The sequence below is a fragment of the Arachis hypogaea genome, chromosome 19, assembly GCF_003086295.3.
Source record: "Arachis hypogaea cultivar Tifrunner chromosome 19, arahy.Tifrunner.gnm2.J5K5, whole genome shotgun sequence".
NCBI lineage: Eukaryota > Viridiplantae > Streptophyta > Magnoliopsida > Fabales > Fabaceae > Arachis > Arachis hypogaea.
Window position 1 is genome coordinate 157,828,702 of NC_092054.1, and position 19,441 is coordinate 157,848,142.

Here is a 19,441-nt window from a genome sequence, read left to right on the forward strand (position 1 = left end):
AAAAAAGTGCACCATATTAGTCCCTAACCTATTTTTTATTAATGACGTGATGACATGACATGATGACGTAGATTATAAGTGACACGTGTTATTTTATGATTTGGTCACGTGTAATGACATAATAATGTGGTGACCAGTGACACGTGGCATGCTGACGTGGATGGTTATGTCACGTGTCACAATGTTATTTGGCCACGTGTCCATTTGTGCCATGTGTCGCAACAGTATTCGTTCACGTGTCATCTATTATGTTATCGTTGTATATGCACCAAATTAATCTCTCACTTTACATTAAATGACTCGTTTTAATCCCTAAAATTGAATGTCGTGCACCAAACTAGTCCCTTCGCTAATTTTTCTCGGTGTTTATTGGTGTTTTTTTTTTGGGTGACTGGTGTTTATTGGTGTTTAAGGTACACTTAAAATTTTTTTCAATAATATAATACATACAAAAGCATATGGGTCCCCACCAAATGTGACGCCACATTATATTACAAAAAAAAGGACCACCCATGTATGTGATTATTTATTTAACCAATTGTGTGAAGGGTTGAGCAAGAGAAGGAAGAGAAGCAAGGGCGAAGCCAAGCAAAACTCCGATCCAGAACTGTATGAAACGGTAAGAAGGAAGAAGCCAAGGCATGGAGAATCACAAGCAGCAGAACGGTGTGGGTGGTAGAAGCAGCAAGGAGAAGAAGAAGACTAGTGTAAGAGGGAAGGTGGTGTTGATGAAGAAAGGGGTGTTGGATTTCCATGACATCAAATCCAACGTTCTTGATCGAATCCATGAGTTGATGGGCAACGGTGTCTCTCTTCAGCTTGTTAGTTCTCTCACTCCTGATCCAGGTTATCATAACTTAGCTTCCTCTCATTCCTCAAACTTGCCAACTCCACAAGAAAAGAATTTTTATATATATATCTCTTTCTTGTTTGACTTGGATCTCACTATCTCATACCATAAATAAAAATTATTTGTTTGTGAGATAAGTGAAGCTTATAAGTAACAATTTAATTAATTAGTGTAAGTGATGAAGCGAAGGCATTAATGATATACAGTGAAGGGGCATAGAGGAAAGCATGGGAAAGTGGCATACTTGGAGAGGTGGGTTTCAAAAATAACATCATTGACAGGAGCAAAAGAGACAGAATTTGGGGTGAAATTCGATTGGGACGAGAGCATTGGGGTGCCAGGGGCAATCATAGTAAGGAACAATCACCATAGCCAGTTTTATCTAAAGACAATCACCATTGAAGACATTCCTGGCCATGGCTCTCTCCATTTTCCCTGCAATTCTTGGATATACCCTGCTCATCGTTACACCTACGACCGTGTCTTCTTCTCTAATAAGGTCATTCCCATTTCACTCTTCAATAGATGGATGGATTCATTATCTTCTAAATTAAAATATTTCATTATTCTGAATAATGATGTTACTCAACCACTATTATGGATCACATATAATACCTTATCAAAATAATAGTATTAAAAACCTTTTAAATATAAATGTTTAAGTAAATATTAGCCGTTGATTGATACATTTAAAAATTTTTCAATAATATTTATAAGAAAAGTATAGGTAACTAACAATATTTTTGAACAATGTGTAAATAATGTGAATTAATAGGGTTAAAAGAGTAAATTTAATTAGTAACATTAAATTATGGTGTAGTGTATTTTTATTTGATTAGTGGTTGTTCATGTTGTTCAAAATAGTCATTATTTATCTAGCACTTCCCTTATTTATATAAGAGGAATGTTAGGGGCCAGCAACTTTTAGGATTTATAGTCCTCAAATAGCCATCAATGAGATTTTTAATGGTATAAGATTAGTGTAAAATTTCATCCAATGACTTACTCTTCTTTGATGGTTACATACTGACCAAAATTTAATAAAGTTGCTGGCCCTTTAGACTTTTCCTTTATATAATTGTATGTGCCTTGCACTTACTTTTATATATATTTATTTTACTCTTAGTGTCTCTGTCTTACACCCACTTCTTTTAGTTTATTTTATTTTATTTGTCTTTTTGTTAAATTTTTTTTCCTGTCACTTCTTTTTGCAACATGTTTTAAATTTTTTTTTTCTAGTATTGTATTCTTTTTATTTTTCCTAAATTAAACCTAAACTAACCATACATCTCTGGCAAGAAAAACGGGTAATAAATAGCGGAACAAATAACCTGGTGCATTAATTATTAGAAAAAATATATCTATACCAATTTTTATGTAAAATTTTTTATATATTTTATTTTTATAATATAAAATTATATTTTTATTTTCATTTAATTTTTATTGATTAATTTGAATACAAAATGAAGAACATACCAAAAAAAGAAAAACTTACACAAATATTAATTTGATTCCTCTGAAGATTGGGGTTCATTGTGGGAATAGAACAATGAATAGATGAAAACTGAAACCATATGTGGTTTACTCACTTTTGGTAGAAGATGGTAAAGTAAAAGTGGTACTTGTGCCTTATGTGCCAGCTGGGTCATGTAGTTCCCGTTTTGCATGCTTCATTTTATTATTGGGTAGATACTTTTACAATGACATCTTCATATAAAAATAATATTGTAAATTATTAGATAAATTGATAAAATTGACAAAATATATTTAATTAATCATCTAAAAATTTATAATATTAATTTTATATAAAAATATCATTATGTGAGTATATTATTATTATTATTATTATTATTATTATTATTTGTTTAAATTCGATCCAATTGGTACGAAGGTTATTTTATTGTCGCTGTTACTGTCACTGGAATGGATCTCAACATATTCTTGTCATTATTATTATATTATTTTATTAGAATGGATCTCTCCTAATCATTCTCGCAAAATAGTCACTTTGTGTCACAAATATGTTTTTAAAGATATTTTTTAATAATTAAAATTTAATACATATAATTGATTAAATTGTGTTATTTTTATTAAAATTAAATTGAATAAATCAGTTTAATCGAAAAATTAATAAATTAAATTTTAAATTCGTTTAAATTAATTTTTTTATAAAAAATAATTATAATATTTTTATTATAAAAAATAACTAAAATATTTCTATTATATATATATATATATATATTAATTTTAAAAATTTTAAATCCTAATCTTATAACGATAGAAAAGAAAAAAATTAAAATTTAGATTTTCAAAAATTTAATATATAATAAGAATATTTTAGTTATTTTTATAATAGGAATATTATAGTCATTTTTTATAAAAAATATTAATTTAGATCAATTTAAAATTTGATTTACCATTTTTTCGGTCAAATTAATTTGTTTGAGTGAACTTTTAAAAAAAATATATTTTTTATGTTTTTTTTTAAAAAGATCTTATAAAAATGTAGTAATTTTATTTTATGTTTGAATAACTTATACAAAAAGATTTTTTTATTTATCAATTATGTTTGGGTATAATTATAATCATATAAAAATATTTTTTTGTTTATTTATTACATAAAAATATCTTTTTTTTTAAAACAGTTTTTTAAAAAAAATGTTAATTGTAACTTCTCAAAAAAAATATTTTTTATTTTTCTAGTATTTTTACTTTTACTATTAAAAATTTACCAAATACACTAAAAAAAATTATTTTTACTAAAAAAAATTATCAATTTAATAACACTCAAATAAACATTTCATCTGAGTGACTCCCTTCTCGCAATCTTCTGGACCCAATTGAAAAGATAAGGTTCTAGAATTTGGGGCAAATATGTAAATTCGAGTATTATGAATTGTTGGGTTATATAATATTGAGATAAGTTTGGAATTTCATTATAATATAAAGGTAAATATTAAATTGGTATTTAAAAGATTTTGGCGTTGATAAAATGGTACTTGACTTTTTTTATTGATAAAATAACCCTTGAAAGATTTTAAAATTTGACAAAATCACCTAACCTTGAAAGAATAACGTCACAATGAACGAAAAACGCTTATGTGGCCATCGAAAGAGAGCTCCGATAATGGCAGAGAATTCTGACGACATTTTTGGTCTTCTTCTTCTTCTTTGCCACGACGAAGGGGACATAGTGGCGAGGTGCTGCCATGGCAGAAGGGACGCTTTTTCTTTTTCTTCTCCTTCTTTGCCATGACGGAAGGGGACGCAGCGGGAGGTGCTGCCATGGTGGAGGGGACGCGAAATTTATTTTCTTCTTTTTCTTTGCCATGACGAAAGGGGACGCAGCAAGAGGTGCTGCCATGATGGAGGGGATGCGGAAGAGACGCATCGACGTATTGAAGAAGAAAAAGAGGTGAACACGAGAACACAATAAGGTACTATTATAGCGGAAGGAGACGCAACAGCATACTATGGCGATTTGGCGGAAGGAGACGCAAAAGGTTACGAGCAGCGGCATGTCGAAGAAGAAGCGACGAACACGAAGAATGCGGTGAGATACAGCAGCGTGCTATAGCGAGCTGCTTCTTCAGCCGTCATAGTAGAATGGACGCATCGGCGTGTTGAAGAAGAAGAAGTAGCGAACACAAAGAAGAAGAAAGAGGTTGCCAGAAATGTTGCCGGAGCTTTTTGCCATCATTAGATTCTCTTCCGAAAGCCACATCAACGTTTTTAATTCACTGTGATGTCATTCTTTTTACGGTTGGGTGATTTTGTTAAATTTTAAAATCTTTTAGGGACTATTTCGTTAATAAAAAAAATTTGGTACCATTTTATCAATACTAAAATTTTTCGAATCCCAATTTAATATTTACCTCTATAATATATAAAAATTATTAATTAATTATTTAATCAGACTTAACAAATTATATACAGTTTTCGTATATTAACTTTACACAAAGATTAACTCCACACGAATTTTCACCTATAATATTATTTCAATTTTGTTGGCTTAATTCAGGCATACCTACCAAGTGAAACACCGGAGACACTTAGGAAGTTGAGGGAAGAAGAGTTAGCGACGCTTCGAGGGACAGGGACGGGTACCCTTAACGAATGGGACAGAGTCTACGACTATGCCTTCTACAACGACCTTGCTCTTCCTGACAATGGTCCCCATTATGCTCGTCCCGTTCTTGGTGGCTCCCAGGACCTTCCATACCCACGCCGTGCAAGAACCAGTCGCCACAACACCCTCACCGATCCCGATACTGAGTCCAGATTGCACCTTTTCAATCTTGACATCTATGTTCCCAGAGATGAACGCTTTGGTCACCTCAAGTTCTCTGATTTTCTAGCTTATTCTCTCAAATCCATTGCTCAAGTTCTTCTTCCTGAGATCAGATCTCTCTGCGATAAAACCATTAACGAGTTTGACACTTTCCAAGATGTTCTTGATATTTACGAGGGAAGCCTTAAGCTGCCCAGTCCAGGTCTCGCTTCTCAACTTAGAAACCTCATTCCATATGAGCTGTTTAGAGAACTTGTTAGGAATGATGGTGAGAGGTTCCTCAAATTCCCAGTTCCAGATGTCATCAAAGGTAATGCTTGCTTGCTTGCATATGCATGCTTATTCATTCCTGTCTTTGATTATTATGAACTAAGCTTTAACTACAAATAATGCAGCTAGCAAGACTGCATGGAGAACCGATGAAGAATTTTCCAGAGAAATGCTTGCCGGTGTTAACCCTGTCATCATTCGTCGTCTCCAGGTACTAAGCAACAACCATTTATATATACAGATGACTATACGTGGAGTTGATAATTGAAAATCGTTAGATAATTTGATAGATTTGACTAAATTATCATGACAATTGCACGTGAGTTTTTACCTTATATACAGTTGCATTCCTTGCATTATTCGTTTGGATATCCTTATTAGAAACCTTTTGATATTAAAAAATAGAAAGTGATTTACATCTGCAGGAATTTCCCCCGGTGAGCAAGTTGGACCCTGAAATCTATGGAGATCAAAATAGTACCATCAAAGCAAAGCACTTAGAAAACAGTTTGGATGGACTCACTATAGATGAGGTACTAACTACTTTCGTCTTGCATTGTATTTAGTGTGTGTCTCTTTTTAGCAAAACATTTTCTTTTAAATATTCTTAAAATGCGTCCTACTTGAAGAAGCAACACCTAATCCATATTGAAATGCTCTGTGTATTTGATTTTGATCATTGTTTTATAGGCGCTTGAAAACAAGAAGTTGTATATACTTGATCACCATGATGCATTGATGCCATACTTAACTCGAATAAATTCTACAACCACAAAGACTTACGCCACAAGAACACTCTTGTTTCTACAAAATGATGGTACATTGAAACCATTGGCTATTGAACTGAGCTTGCCACACCCACAAGGGGACCAACATGGAGCAGTTAGCAAAGTTTTTACTCCCCAAAAAGAAGGAGTACCGGCTACTGTTTGGCAACTGGCCAAAGCTTATGTTGCTGTCAATGATTCAGGATACCATCAACTAGTTAGTCATTGGTATGAGACTATTTGAAACTTCATTCATTAATCTTCTTGTTTTCTTTTATTGTTCCCAATAATGATGACTAAATAACAAGAAAGCCACTAAGCCAAGCTCATTATTTGTAGGTTATTCACTCATGCAGTGATTGAACCATTCATAATTGCCACAAACAGACAATTAAGTGTTCTTCACCCAATACATAAGCTTTTGCAGCCACACTTTAGAGACACAATGCATATAAATGCCTTAGCTAGACACACTCTCATTAATGCCGGAGGGGTGCTAGAGAGAACAGTTTTTCCCGGTAAATTCGCCTTGGAAATGTCAGCTGTTATATACAAGAGTTGGGTTTTCACAGAGCAAGCACTTCCTGCTGATCTTCTCAAGAGGTGAGTTTTCAAAAAACTTCATACCAGAAAATGATTTATATGATCATAACCAAATTGTAATTCTGTTATTGCTGAATTTTAGAGGGATGGCGGTTCCAGATTCAAGCAGCCCTCATGGACTTAAACTCATGATAGAGGATTACCCGTTTGCTGTGGATGGCTTAGAAATCTGGGATGCCATTGAAACTTGGGTGACTGAATACTGCAATTTCTACTACAAATCTGATGAGATGGTTGAGAGTGACACTGAAATCCAATCTTGGTGGAAAGAAGTCCGCTATCAGGGTCATGGTGACTTGAAAGACAGGTCATGGTGGCCAGAGATGAAGACTAAAGATGAACTCATTCAATCATGCACCACCATCATATGGATAGCTTCTGCATTTCATGCAGCAGTGAATTTTGGACAGTACCCTTATGCCGGATACCTCCCTAACCGGCCCACGGTGAGCCGCAGGTTCATGCCAGAGCCAGGGACACCGGAGTACAAAGAGCTTGAGTCGGATCCTGAGTTGGCATTCCTGAAAACAATCACAGCACAGTTTCAAACATTGCTTGGTGTGTCACTGATTGAAGTTCTGTCAAGACATTCAACGGAAGAGGTTTATCTTGGGCAAAGAGAGAATCCTTACTGGACTTGTGATGCTGAACCATTAGCAGCATTTGAGAGATTCAAACAGAAGCTCATAGAGATTGAGAACAATATCATGGAAAGGAACAAGGACAAGAGATTGAAGAACAGGAACGGTCCAGTGCAGATGCCTTATACCTTGTTGTATCCAAATACCTCAGATTATTCAAGGGAGGGTGGTCTCACTGGAAAAGGAATCCCCAACAGTGTTTCTATCTAAGTAGTAAGAATTTCCCTGTTTGCCAGGATCCCTTCTCTTATTGGGTTGTAAAAGATGATTGTTTTTCAGCTTAGTATTTAAATGTAATTGTTTATGCCAAGACTAGAGTATATGTGAAATCTATATGTTAATAGGCTTAACATTATCATGTTAGCACTTCATTGATTTGTTGGAACTTGTACAATAATACATTATGTAATGGTTTTGATTCCAAACTTGAGATATACTAGTAATGATCCTTCTTCTTTTGTTAAGTAGTTGACTTGAGTTTTTCGCATTTAGAGTATTAGCATAACCGTTGACAACTTGACATGCTCATACACAAAAGCACAAAATAGAAACCACTTTTCGCTCATTCATATATAAATATATATGAGCCTTTTTGGGTGAACTACACACCAAAAGGAAAAAGAAGCTAACAAAAAGAAAATACATAGAATCAAAGAAAAACTCAAGAGTCTTTTCACTTGCGTTGTGTCTTATCTTCCTTTTCTTTATATGTGTTGTGATACTTGTCAAGCTTGGTTAATTAAGCTTGCTTGCCATGGCCATGTATGAACCTTGCAGCTTCCTCTGTATATACATGAGTTTCATTGTCCAACCTGCCAATAGCATTTATGTCTGTCAACACTAGTATATGGGATTGGGAAAAGTTCTTGTCAAAGGTTAGCATTTCACTTACGATTTACGAACAACTTTGCTCAATGTTGATGCTGAAGAGAATGTTCTGCCGTCCAGATATCTATTTTCCCCTTTAATTCTTTGTCTCATTCTGTTGTCTAGCTCTTCCACACTCAGATCTATTGGAGAATCTGAGGCCTATTGTATTCCAACAGAACCCAAGAAAAGAAAAAAGTCACCATCAACTCATATCTATTTCATTCTATTTTATAAAGAAAGATGTTTACCATGACCCAGCCCCAGATATCAGCATAGGATGGTATGTGAGCTGAATAAGGCACAACATCTGCAAACAATAGGAGAAGTGGTTGATTTACTATAACTGGGTATCAAATGCAAGAAAAAGAAAGGACCATATCTAAAAAGGGAAATCTTTCGGATGTCCTGGAAGATTGCTTACACTTAAAAACCTGCCTCAAGGTGTTGTAGATAGATGAAAACACCTCAGTGTGGCTGAATATTCCAGCTGGTCCTGCCTGAATAAGTATAACATCAATGTAGAAATGTTACTGTAGTTTTGTTTCCTCTAATAAGTGTTTGATTCATGTAATGGACACTGGTCTTATAATACCTGTGTTACAAATATGCCACCCTGCTTCAGTCTAGGCTTGACAGTGCAATCATAGAAGGACTTGGTGTAAAGTTTATAACAAGGGCCTCCATCAATTGGGTCTGCCAAGTCCCCAATTATCACATCATACCTCTCTTCTCTGCTTTCTAGCTCGGCCCTTCATATCATGACACATTGCAGTAAAATTTATCACAATTTTTGCATTCATGGCTGATACCTATTAGAACTTGGTAAATTCAAGAATCACAAGTTATAATTTTGATTAACAGACCTGGCATCATTGATGATGACCTTAAGTCTCGGATCATGGAATGCTTCCCTGTTTGCCACTAAGTATGATTTGCAGAAGTCTACCACCTCCTGATCAATAAAAACTTTGAAGAAATGAATTTTGATAATATAGCTCCATGGGATGTATATTATCCAACTTAGGAGACATTAATTTACCTCATCTATATCACACATTATAACTTTGTCAATGGTATTATGCCTGAGCAATTCCCTTGCAGTGGATCCCTCTCCTCCCCCCATAATAAAAACATTCTTTGGGCTGAATGAACAAAAGTTCTAGGTAAATCACATGGGATTGGGAATGAAATTAGATTCTTAAAGAGCATATAGGAGGGAGTTACTTAGGATGGTGAAGGAGTGGTGGATGAACAAGACATTCATGGTAGATGAATTCGTCTGTCTCAGCACTTTGAAGCTTCCCATCAATTACCAATGCCTGTAACAGCCACATAAACTTAGTTTCCTCTTCATAAAGGTAGATTTAATTCTTTTGTATAAAGAAGATGCTTACCTTTCCAAAGGGCTTAGTGTCCAATAGTGCAATATCTTGGTATTGGCTAGTTCCTGTATGCAATATACTACAGCCGATCCAAAGAAGAAAATGAAATTACTCTTACATTAGTGTGTCTTCATAATAAAAGCAAATAAGATAATTGAAATATAGCTACACTTTGCTATGTCTTATTTTCATTATGTACTGTTTGTATATGTATGTATGTCTGCCTTTTTCATAGCCATAGGCAAAAGGAGCTTATGATTTCACTTTACTTTTCCTAGCATGAGAAGCTGCAATCACCAAAGATTGTTCCACTTGTTCTATTTTTGTCTCATTTGGACTCAAAGAAGTTCTTACTTCTCTCACCATATTGTCTCTGGCTTTATTCTTTTTATGAATCTTCTAAAGTCAATAAGGAAAAGTTATAACTTATAATGTGGTATTTCATGTGACAGTTAGTGATATGAGATTTTGTATTAGCTAAGAACAGGGAAGAAGAGTAGTTAAAAAGATGTACCTATTAAGAGCAAAACACCATCTTAAGTTGTCTTCAATCTCTTCTTCATACCAACAACTCTTCCTGTAACCATTCATAGAATGGCTCTGCCCATTTGAGAGAGCTACCTCACCCATATCTCCCTAAGCTTTAACAAATCAAAGAGAGCTAAAGAAGAGAAGTGTAGTGGAGAATATATATATAGAAGGTGAAGATGGTCGTAATCAAAAGGAACAAGAGAGAATGATGATTATGTGAGGAAAAAATCTAGCAAAGTAGAAGCAATGTATTCAATACTTGAAAAGAACAATATTCTCCTGGAGTTTCGTAAAAGCTACAATACAAATAAGCTCTATATATCTTGTCGTTTTTTGATGTTGATGCTCCGGAATATACGAGTAAACTATTATTTTAACTCAAAAAAAAATTAATTTTTGATAAAATTAGTTTTCAAAAGATAGAAATAACAATTTATCCTTCTAAAAATAATCCCAGTTAGACAAATATATTTAGGATTTAGCTAATATGTTCCTTAGGACACATAATAAGTTTAGAGGAGTGCTAAGGACCAGCAGAATTTGTGATATTTAGTCATTAATTAGCCAGCATCAATATTTTTAATGGTGTGTGATGAGATTTAATAGTGTAGGATTAATCATTTTTTCTTTGATGGTTAAGTGATGGACAGATTTCAACAAAAGTGCGGCCCCCTAAACTTTCTCATAAGTTTATTATTAGTAGAAAATTTTAAATTTTTTTTCTTTTTTTTTAAAGATAGGAAAACTTGAACCTACGACTTCTAAATAAGTATAAGGAGACTATGTCATTTAAATTATAACTCGTTAGCTTAAATTTTTTCATTTAATAGATACAAAACAAATGCATTAAAAACTTAAATTTTTTGTATTTTCAATAAAAAATTTCTCAATTTTTAATCTTAACCTAGACTTTAGGACATATGATAGATAAGCCTAAAAAAATATATAAAGATCATATCTTAACATAGTCTTTTGTAAACTTACTTGAAAAAAATAGGATATTTTCTCCTTCTAATTTTAATAGTTTTATAATTTATACTAAGTGAATATTTTTAGAAAATATTTTACAGAAATGCCAGAAGATTAAAAAAAAAATTGAAAACAAGGTCTAGAAATAAAAATTTTCTTTTTTTTTTGTACTTGCTAAATAATTTTCTGATATTTCAACAAAATTTGGACCAAATACATGAGATGTATGCTGGTTTGTATCTTATTAAATAAAATAGTACATTTGTGTTAAAACTAAAATAATCTTCAGAGGACCAAATAGTATTTTCCTTGCAATTTGTGTGTAAATAAATATATAGATTGCATGCATGCATGATGCTGCAAGTTGCATTGACACGTTGGAAATGTATGTATAATGTATAATATTGTCCATCTTATTAGAAGGAAAAAAGATAAAAGAGAAATGGCTAGGCTAATTATTAAAAAAAATATATTCTCTTATGAAGTTTGTGAAAAGATGGAAACATATTCATGCAAAAGTAAAAAGGAGTGCTAGGACCAGTAACTTTTGTGATTTGTAGCTATCAAATAGTTATCAATGATAATTTTAATGGTGTGAGATTTTATTCAATGACTCACTTTTTTTTACTGGTTACATGCTGGCCAAAATTTAAAAAAATTGCTGATTCCTAGACTTTTCCAAAATAAATATTTAAAAATTATTAAATAATTTAATAAATTTAACTAAATTATTATCTAACTATTTATAATTATTAATTTTATTTGAACACAAGTATATCTAAGTGTTCTTCCTTTCAAAAAATAAGAAGAGGGAAAGAAGGAAGCAACAAGAAGAAAGCGTGCCTCGGACATAATCATAAATATTCTCGTTTTGCATCAAAAGCTATGGGCGAGAACTGCGCATGCCAATTACCATATAAATATATTTATTGATTTATTCCCTTTTTGCTTGCAATTGAACTGCGCATGCCATGGCATAAGTAATCATCATCACTATCACAATCAACCCCAACCCATGAATAGGTAGCATGATGTTTCCACATACATAGGCATTGATGAAGACAAGGGAGCCAAGAGATATTGTTGCTCATGCTGCCCAACCATGATTCACATAAATCATCCTTGGTTTCGGAGTTCTTTCGAAGCTATCCTGGACTCATTGTCCTCGTGTGCTTCCTCCCCCAACACTGAAATTAAAAAAATATATAAAATAAAACTAAATGACCCTCTAATAATATAAAAAGTCTAGGATGTCAATGGCGTGGGGCGGGGCGGGGGACCTTGCTCTCCATCTCCGCCCCCAGAATTAATCCCGTCTCCGTTTTTGTTCCGTTTTTTGTCATGGGAAATAATTGTCCCCATCCTTATTCAGTGCGTTTTTCGCATTTTTTGCGGGGCCCAATTCCTCATCTCTTTATGTTTAACATTCACGTGGAAATTATAATAAAAAATATTAAGAAAACCAAAAAACAAATTACAAAATATTATTCCAAATACACAAACATATCTTATCCAAGATTATAAGTCTAGAAATATAACATAGCAAATCATAATCCATAAAATAAAATCTTGAACAATAGAGTTAGGGTTTTTTAATGAGTGAAATTACTAAAAGAATCCCTATGTTAGAAATAAAGTAAGGATTATTAAGTTAAAAAATTCGGAGAATTATCGGGAATGGGGCGGGGATCCCCGCTCAGGTCCCGCGCCTGTCTCGAGGGAATTTCGCTCCCCATCTCCATCCCCACAGAAAAAATTTTCCACCACTGGCACCCCATTCTAGGGATATACAAAGTCCTTTTATGTAACATTTTTGACACCCCTAAAAAAGTCCTTTTATGTAACATTTTTCTGTGTGCTACAAAGCCAATTTCTTTCTTCCTCTTGAACTCTGTTATATGCCACTACTGTTCTTATTTTTCATGATCCTTATTTTCTTTTACATGAACTATCTCCAAATATAATTAGTGCGATATACAGTATATGTATAACATGATCTTTTCCTTAGCTGATAGGGATGAGGCTGGTAATCTTATCTTGTAAATGCATAACTTTCTGCATCAAACATGAATGACTTTTGTACCTAAGATAAGTTTGGTTTGATCCTAAACTACAGGAGAATATAGTGTCATTGATTAGTACTATATACTTTTGTATGCTTTAATTTGATCAATTGATTTTCCTTTGGTTATGCGTTAAAGTTCCTTTTTGACATTTGCCTATCACTCAAAGCTAGTCTAAATTATTGTCTAGCACATAGTAGTGTATTCTACTATTATCAAAATATTATCTGAGTATCAAGAGCCTAAAATTTTTTTCCCATGAATTTTTGTTCATAGCCCTTCTTATTTTTCTCCTCCGACCGTGTCTCTTCTCTCTCGTTTTTCGATCTGTTTTCGACGCTTTGGTTCGTCACCTCTGGCATCATCGTGTTCTCCTTTTCCTCAGCTTTCCAACGCCTCCAAGATCGCCGCCATTCGCCACCGGACGCGCCGTCACGCACCGCTGGAAGTTCGCTGTCCACCTCCATCATTCTCCTTCCAGAAGCTTCAGCAGCCGTTAGATCTCGGCGCTGATCGGACGCTCCTCCCTCTGCCACGTGTCGCACGAAGCTCCTTGGTTGACCCGCGCGCGACCCGGCCCGACCCAACGTTGACCCGCGTCCCCTCGCTGCCAGCGTGTCTCTCTTGCTCCTCTCCGGTGGCGACACGTGTCCTTGTCTCGCTGACGTGGCGCTGATGGGGTAGACAAGTGGGACCCTCCCTAAGGTTTTTTGGTGAGCTCTTTCCGATTCTGCACTTCGATTTCTCATTTTCTGCTCCGAAATTGCCGTTTTCTGTCCTCTCTTTGATCTTTGTGACTGCTATCATGGGAAAAGCCAGATGTTTTTGCTGCCACCGACAGAAAGGGTAAATTCTGTCGAAACTGTAACCGTTCTGGGCACCTCTTCCCCGACTGTCCTTCTGTTGAATGTCGCACATGCCACCAGAAAGGTCATCTTAGCTACCATTGTTCACAGCTGTTCTGCCGTTACTGCAAGCTCTCGGGACATTTAATTACTGCCTGTCCTACTCGCCCACCACGTCCTAGTCCACTCAACTCGTCTCCTGTCTCTCTTTCTGATATTGCATCTCTTCTTCAGCGTCTTCTCTCTGTTTCTGGTAATACCCCTGCTGCTTTTTCCACCTCTCCAGGTAATTCTAAATGGTACTTTGACTCGGGTTGTTTTAATCACATGTCTCCGTTGCGTAATATTTTCTCGTCCATGTACCACTACAAATGGACCTTCTGTCAATACTGCAAATGGCTCCCTCTTGCACGCAACACACAAGGGTTCTATATCCTAGTCAACTCTTAATCTTCCTGATACTTATTATATTCCCAAATTAAACTTCAATCTTATTTCTGTTGGTCAACTTATTGATATGGATTTTGAAATCACTTTTTCTGTTTCTGGTTGTCGTGTACAGGATCCTCGGACGGGACAAATCATCGGGACTGGACGTAAGGTCGGAAGGTTGTTTGAACTCGATAATCTTTATATTCCTCCTGTACTAAATCTCTGTGCTGCTTCTTCTCCCTTTACCCTCCACTTATGGCATCAGCGTCTTGCCCACACCTCCCTAGGAAAATTGCGTCCTCTTGTCTCTCAGGGTGTTTTAGGTCAGGTTCCAAATGAATATTTTGATTGCATTTCTTGTCAAACTGCCAAACAACCTGCTTTATCTTTTTACAATAATTCTAATTGATCCTAATTATATTCTAACAATTATAATTAACTATTAAAATTAATTATTATATATAATATATTTGTGTATAAATATATATATTATTTAATTTATTTTTAATATATTTTATACAAATAACTAATTTTAGTAACTGATTTTAATGTAAACTAATATGAATGGTTAGTGTTTAATTTGTTTGACAAGTTGTTTGAAGCTTATATTCTCTTTGTGAAATAAATAGGTCGCATAAACGATAAAAGCTGGGACCCCTTACTTTATAACAAATCACATTCAATTATGTACAAATCTTCACATGAATATGTACCTTTTCTTCTTCTTTTCTGTTTCTGTTTTTTTCCTCTTATATAATTTAGGTCTAAGTTTACCTACCCATGCGCTGCAAGCCACCTCCATTATCTGATAACAGGTTATTATTATTTTTTCTTTTGGAATTACAGGTTCCTTTTTTTGGGTCAAGGTATTACAGGTTATTTTTTTTTTTGTTTGCACCAGGATATCCATCAGGCCGCCGGAAGCCCAATGACTAATCCCTCGGATACTGCAGAGACAAAGTGGACGACCTTCCCAAACAAGCAAGCTGGTATTACACGTTATTATTTATAGTAGGACCTCATCTTTTAACATGAGCCCAATGAGTAGCCCACTATGAAGCTTAAATTAAGCCCAACTCATCGATGCTGGGCCCATTGAAAATAAAAAGAATGTGTTTGCCTGTTGTTTGAGGGTATTTCCAAGTAAGAGGAAAATGAACAATAGCATTGAGTAATGAGTATGATGGGGAGGGAAATGAGAGGTGTGAGGCTGTGGTGAGACATGGAATCAAAAACATGAATCATAATTGGTGCAAGTCATATTACCTTATCCATATATCCACATCCAAATCCAAATCCACACCACCCATCTAAATTTCAAAATAATACCTCTTCCTGAATCCTGATTCCAATTGATCTCCATCTCATTGTATCCTCTCATCCTGAAATGGCAATGGCAACACAAGCCTCCCTCTTCACTCCACCACTCTCTGCTTCCAAGCCCAGCGACCGTGCATGGAAGCAACCACCCGCAGTGTCCTTCCCCACCGCAAAGCCCCAGCTCAGGTTCGCAACCATAAGAGCTTCGGCTGCAGAGGAGAAAGTAGAGGCTGCAGCACCTGTGGCTGAGAAGGAGGAGGCACCAGTGGGGTTCACCCCACCTGAGCTGGATCCAAACACGCCATCCCCAATATTCGGAGGAAGCACTGGAGGGCTATTGAGAAAGGCCCAAGTGGAAGAGTTCTATGTGATAACATGGGATTCCCCAAAAGAACAGATCTTTGAGATGCCCACAGGTGGCGCCGCCATAATGAGGCAGGGTCCGAACCTTCTGAAGCTTGCAAGGAAAGAGCAGTGCCTTGCTCTTGGGACAAGGCTTCGGTCAAAGTACAAGATCAAGTACCAGTTCTATAGGGTCTTCCCCAACGGCGAGGTCCAATACTTGCATCCCAAGGATGGTGTTTACCCTGAGAAAGTCAACGCTGGTCGCCAAGGTGTTGGTCAGAACTTCAGGTCCATTGGCAAGAACGTTAGCCCCATTGAGGTTAAGTTCACTGGCAAACAACCCTATGATTTGTAATTCCAACTTCTCTTGATGAATCATTGGTTCCCTGATTGGGTTTTTCTCTTGTACTTATTATGATCATATTTATATGTGACAAATTAAATGTATGTTAAGCTCTGTACCTTTATGGTTTTCCTTTCCCCTTTTTATATTTTGAAGGGATTAGTATCATCAACATGTTTTCGAATATCTATAAAAAAAAAAAAAACATGTTTTGGAATATGATGAATTTACTTTAGCTTAGCTTGATCAAGCCTACTCGCGCGGACAAATTCTCTGTATGTGAGGATAGAATTCTTAAAACATATGTAGAGACAAAGAAGAAAGAGACTCATATTGCAACTTACAAGGTGATGCATTTCCCATTGGCATCACCATACACTCAGAATCGGATCACCACATTCATTTTCTGTTTGGTTATCACCATAAAGCATAAATACTACCTCACCAACTAATTAGGAATATTTTGAGCTTCCGAAATATCTAATACGTACGAGGTGATTGAAGACTCAGTTTCTTTTCGGTGCATCATCGTTACTAAAATGCTCATTAATTGATATTTATAAATCACTCACAGTAATAGAGTAAACTTTATTCTTAAACCACTTGATATTTTAAGATGTACAGGTATAATAGGAAATAATAATATTATTATTATATTACATCTTACAGTAAATTATGCACATGATTAAAATGACGCCAATAATATAGGGGTCCTTGTGATTTTTTATTTATGTTCATTAATTATCCTTGTGAATTGGTTGGGAAGTTGGGTATGTACAACAAGATGGGCCTTGTAAGCCCACACCTAACACCCCAAAATAAATGTAATGATCAGGCTCCAACTGCTGCAGTGGTTAGCACAGCCTCTAGATCGCTCTTAGAACGTGTCAACGTTTCATCAGCACCGTCCATTTCGCTTACCCATATCTCGGGAATTACTTGAGGAACACTGTGCACACTCTCCACAGCATAATCTGCTCCTTTGCATTTCACTGTCTTCCCAACCTTCACAAATCAACCCAAAAGCCATCAATTAGTTCTAATTATAAAACACTTGGTAATGAAATGAAACTTCATACTTCTACGCTGGTTTAGAAATTAAATTAGAATATTACCAGAGCTGTGTGAAGACCCGTTTCTTTTCCCGCCGCAATATTGCGAGCGCTGTCATCCAGAAACAACTGCAAACATGCATTCGATTTTTTAAAATTTTGAATTATCTTCCTTCTAAGCGATTATATTAAAAATTTAACTTAGTTTTGTTTTCATTATACCGTGTGACGTGGATCCACGTTGGCAGCTTGGAGAGCCACCTTAAAGGCTTCCAGCGACGGTTTGAGGAGAACCGGGAACTCATCGGGTCGGGTCGCGTTGGGTAGGTTCGGGTTAATGGTCTCGAAGCATATGATCTGTTCGAAGCAGTCCTTTATACCAAGGCGGTCTAACACCGTCAGCGCGTGAACCCGGTCCGAGTTGGTAAATATCTTGAGCATAGAAATAAAAATAATTTTGCAATTTTAGTAATAGTATATATTTCGTGAAATTATTACAAAAATATTTGGTAACTAAAGAAAATCAGCCAAAAATAATTATAATTTGTCTTATTTAATATTCATTAATTGTTACGATAATTAATTAATGCTAAATAAGAGAAATTCTGACTATTTTATTTGTCTAATTATTATACGAGAGAATTGAACATTTAAACGTACAAGTTTCCTTTGGTTGATACTGCATAGGAGGTTGCGTAACTGGACATCAGGCTTGATCACCTCGTACGGTAGCCTTCCGTGCACGAAACTGTATTTGGTGTCACAAATTAAAATTGATCAGCTTAAACAAGTAATTAAGTAGTTGTTAGAGATGTAATTAATGAATAGTCACTCACCTGTGGTAATCTTCTGCAGTTATGTCGTAGCCTAGTGCCTGCAGATTAAGAAATTAAGCTGAGGAATGAGGGTGGGAAAAGGGATTAGGGTAGAAGTGAATAGTGAATAGTGAATAGTGAATACTACTACTGACACGCAAACCGGCGAGGGTGCTTCCGTAATTTCTGAAGAGTTCAACGCGGAGTGTGGAGGCTTGCGTGTGGGAGAATCCACATTTCTCGATGAGGAAGAGTTCGATGTTCTTCTTCACGCACTTGTCGATTCCCAGGGTTGATGAGTACAAGGTGTCATCCAAATCTGCTTGTTCAATTCACAGATGGAATTAGAGAAAACAAGAAGAAATTAAAAGCTTGTTCAATTATAAGAGAGTTACCGAAGAGGATGCAATGGAAGGGAGAAGTGGAGAATCCCATTCTTGTTTTTGATGAGAGGAAACGAGAGAGGGAGAGCGAAAATGAAGCTTCAGCTGAGGTCAATTTAAAGGGAAGGAGATGATGACGTCGAGCACGTGGATTGGATAGGCATTGAAAAATAATAGTGAAGATGTTGCGAACCGAGTACAGCAGAGGGAATGGACCGGGCCCCACACCATTGGCGCGTACTTCTAACTACCATCTACTCTATTACATATACGTGGACCAAAATACCCCCCACGAAACAACTAATTTCAATATATGTATGGGATATGATGATGGGGCAAATTCGGAAGTTGATAACTTGCTATTTGTTTACCTATCATGCCATTTTGTTCTATGAGGAGTCAGATATGCACACTGAATTATTTATCACAATTTAGAAACTAAGTTATTATTATTTATTCATATATCGTTTTTTAAGTTAGATTTATTTATGAGAGCATATTAGTCATTAGTCACTAGTCATTTTGCATGGCATCTAATCATCTATCAATATTCGGGCAAATGTTGGAGTAGATAAATTTAGAACCACATACCCTGGTTTCAAATCAGGTAAGCACAACTAATTAAATAAAATTTTTAAGAATAATCCTCGTCATGAATCATAATGGAAA

At 35.5% G+C, this 19,441-nt stretch overlaps 4 protein-coding genes across 4 annotated transcripts; 2 read left to right on the top strand and 2 right to left on the bottom strand.

Annotated features, from left to right (window-relative positions):
* The first annotated feature begins 392 nt into the window (after positions 1-392).
* Positions 393-7,886, top strand: LOC112780083 (linoleate 9S-lipoxygenase 5). The gene is made up of 8 exons (XM_025824422.2): positions 393-846; positions 1,057-1,349; positions 4,872-5,451; positions 5,537-5,622; positions 5,837-5,944; positions 6,102-6,406; positions 6,518-6,781; positions 6,864-7,886. Exons 1-8 carry the CDS (start codon positions 642-644, stop codon positions 7,630-7,632), a joined length of 2,610 nt encoding a protein of 869 aa, XP_025680207.1. The 5' UTR covers positions 393-641; the 3' UTR covers positions 7,633-7,886.
* On the bottom strand, positions 7,743-10,493 carry LOC112780085 (thermospermine synthase ACAULIS5). The gene is made up of 10 exons (XM_025824424.3): positions 10,189-10,493; positions 9,687-9,753; positions 9,517-9,611; positions 9,332-9,434; positions 9,156-9,244; positions 8,885-9,041; positions 8,714-8,789; positions 8,541-8,599; positions 8,315-8,451; positions 7,743-8,234 (listed from the first exon to the last, which is right to left on the bottom strand). Exons 1-10 carry the CDS (start codon positions 10,302-10,304, stop codon positions 8,162-8,164), a joined length of 972 nt encoding a protein of 323 aa, XP_025680209.1. The 5' UTR covers positions 10,305-10,493; the 3' UTR covers positions 7,743-8,161.
* Positions 10,494-15,868: 5,375 nt separating this feature from the next.
* Positions 15,869-18,998, bottom strand: LOC112780086 (uncharacterized protein C24B11.05). The gene is made up of 7 exons (XM_025824426.3): positions 18,785-18,998; positions 18,545-18,708; positions 18,411-18,448; positions 18,235-18,322; positions 17,797-18,006; positions 17,638-17,703; positions 15,869-17,527 (listed from the first exon to the last, which is right to left on the bottom strand). The coding sequence occupies exons 1-7, from the start codon at positions 18,822-18,824 to the stop codon at positions 17,354-17,356; spliced, it is 780 nt and encodes a 259-aa protein (XP_025680211.1). The 5' UTR covers positions 18,825-18,998; the 3' UTR covers positions 15,869-17,353.
* LOC112780087 (photosystem I reaction center subunit II, chloroplastic) lies at positions 15,902-16,739 on the top strand. The gene has a single exon (XM_025824427.3). The coding sequence runs from the start codon at positions 15,902-15,904 to the stop codon at positions 16,532-16,534; it is 633 nt and encodes a 210-aa protein (XP_025680212.1). The 3' UTR covers positions 16,535-16,739.
* Positions 18,999-19,441: the final 443 nt, after the last annotated feature.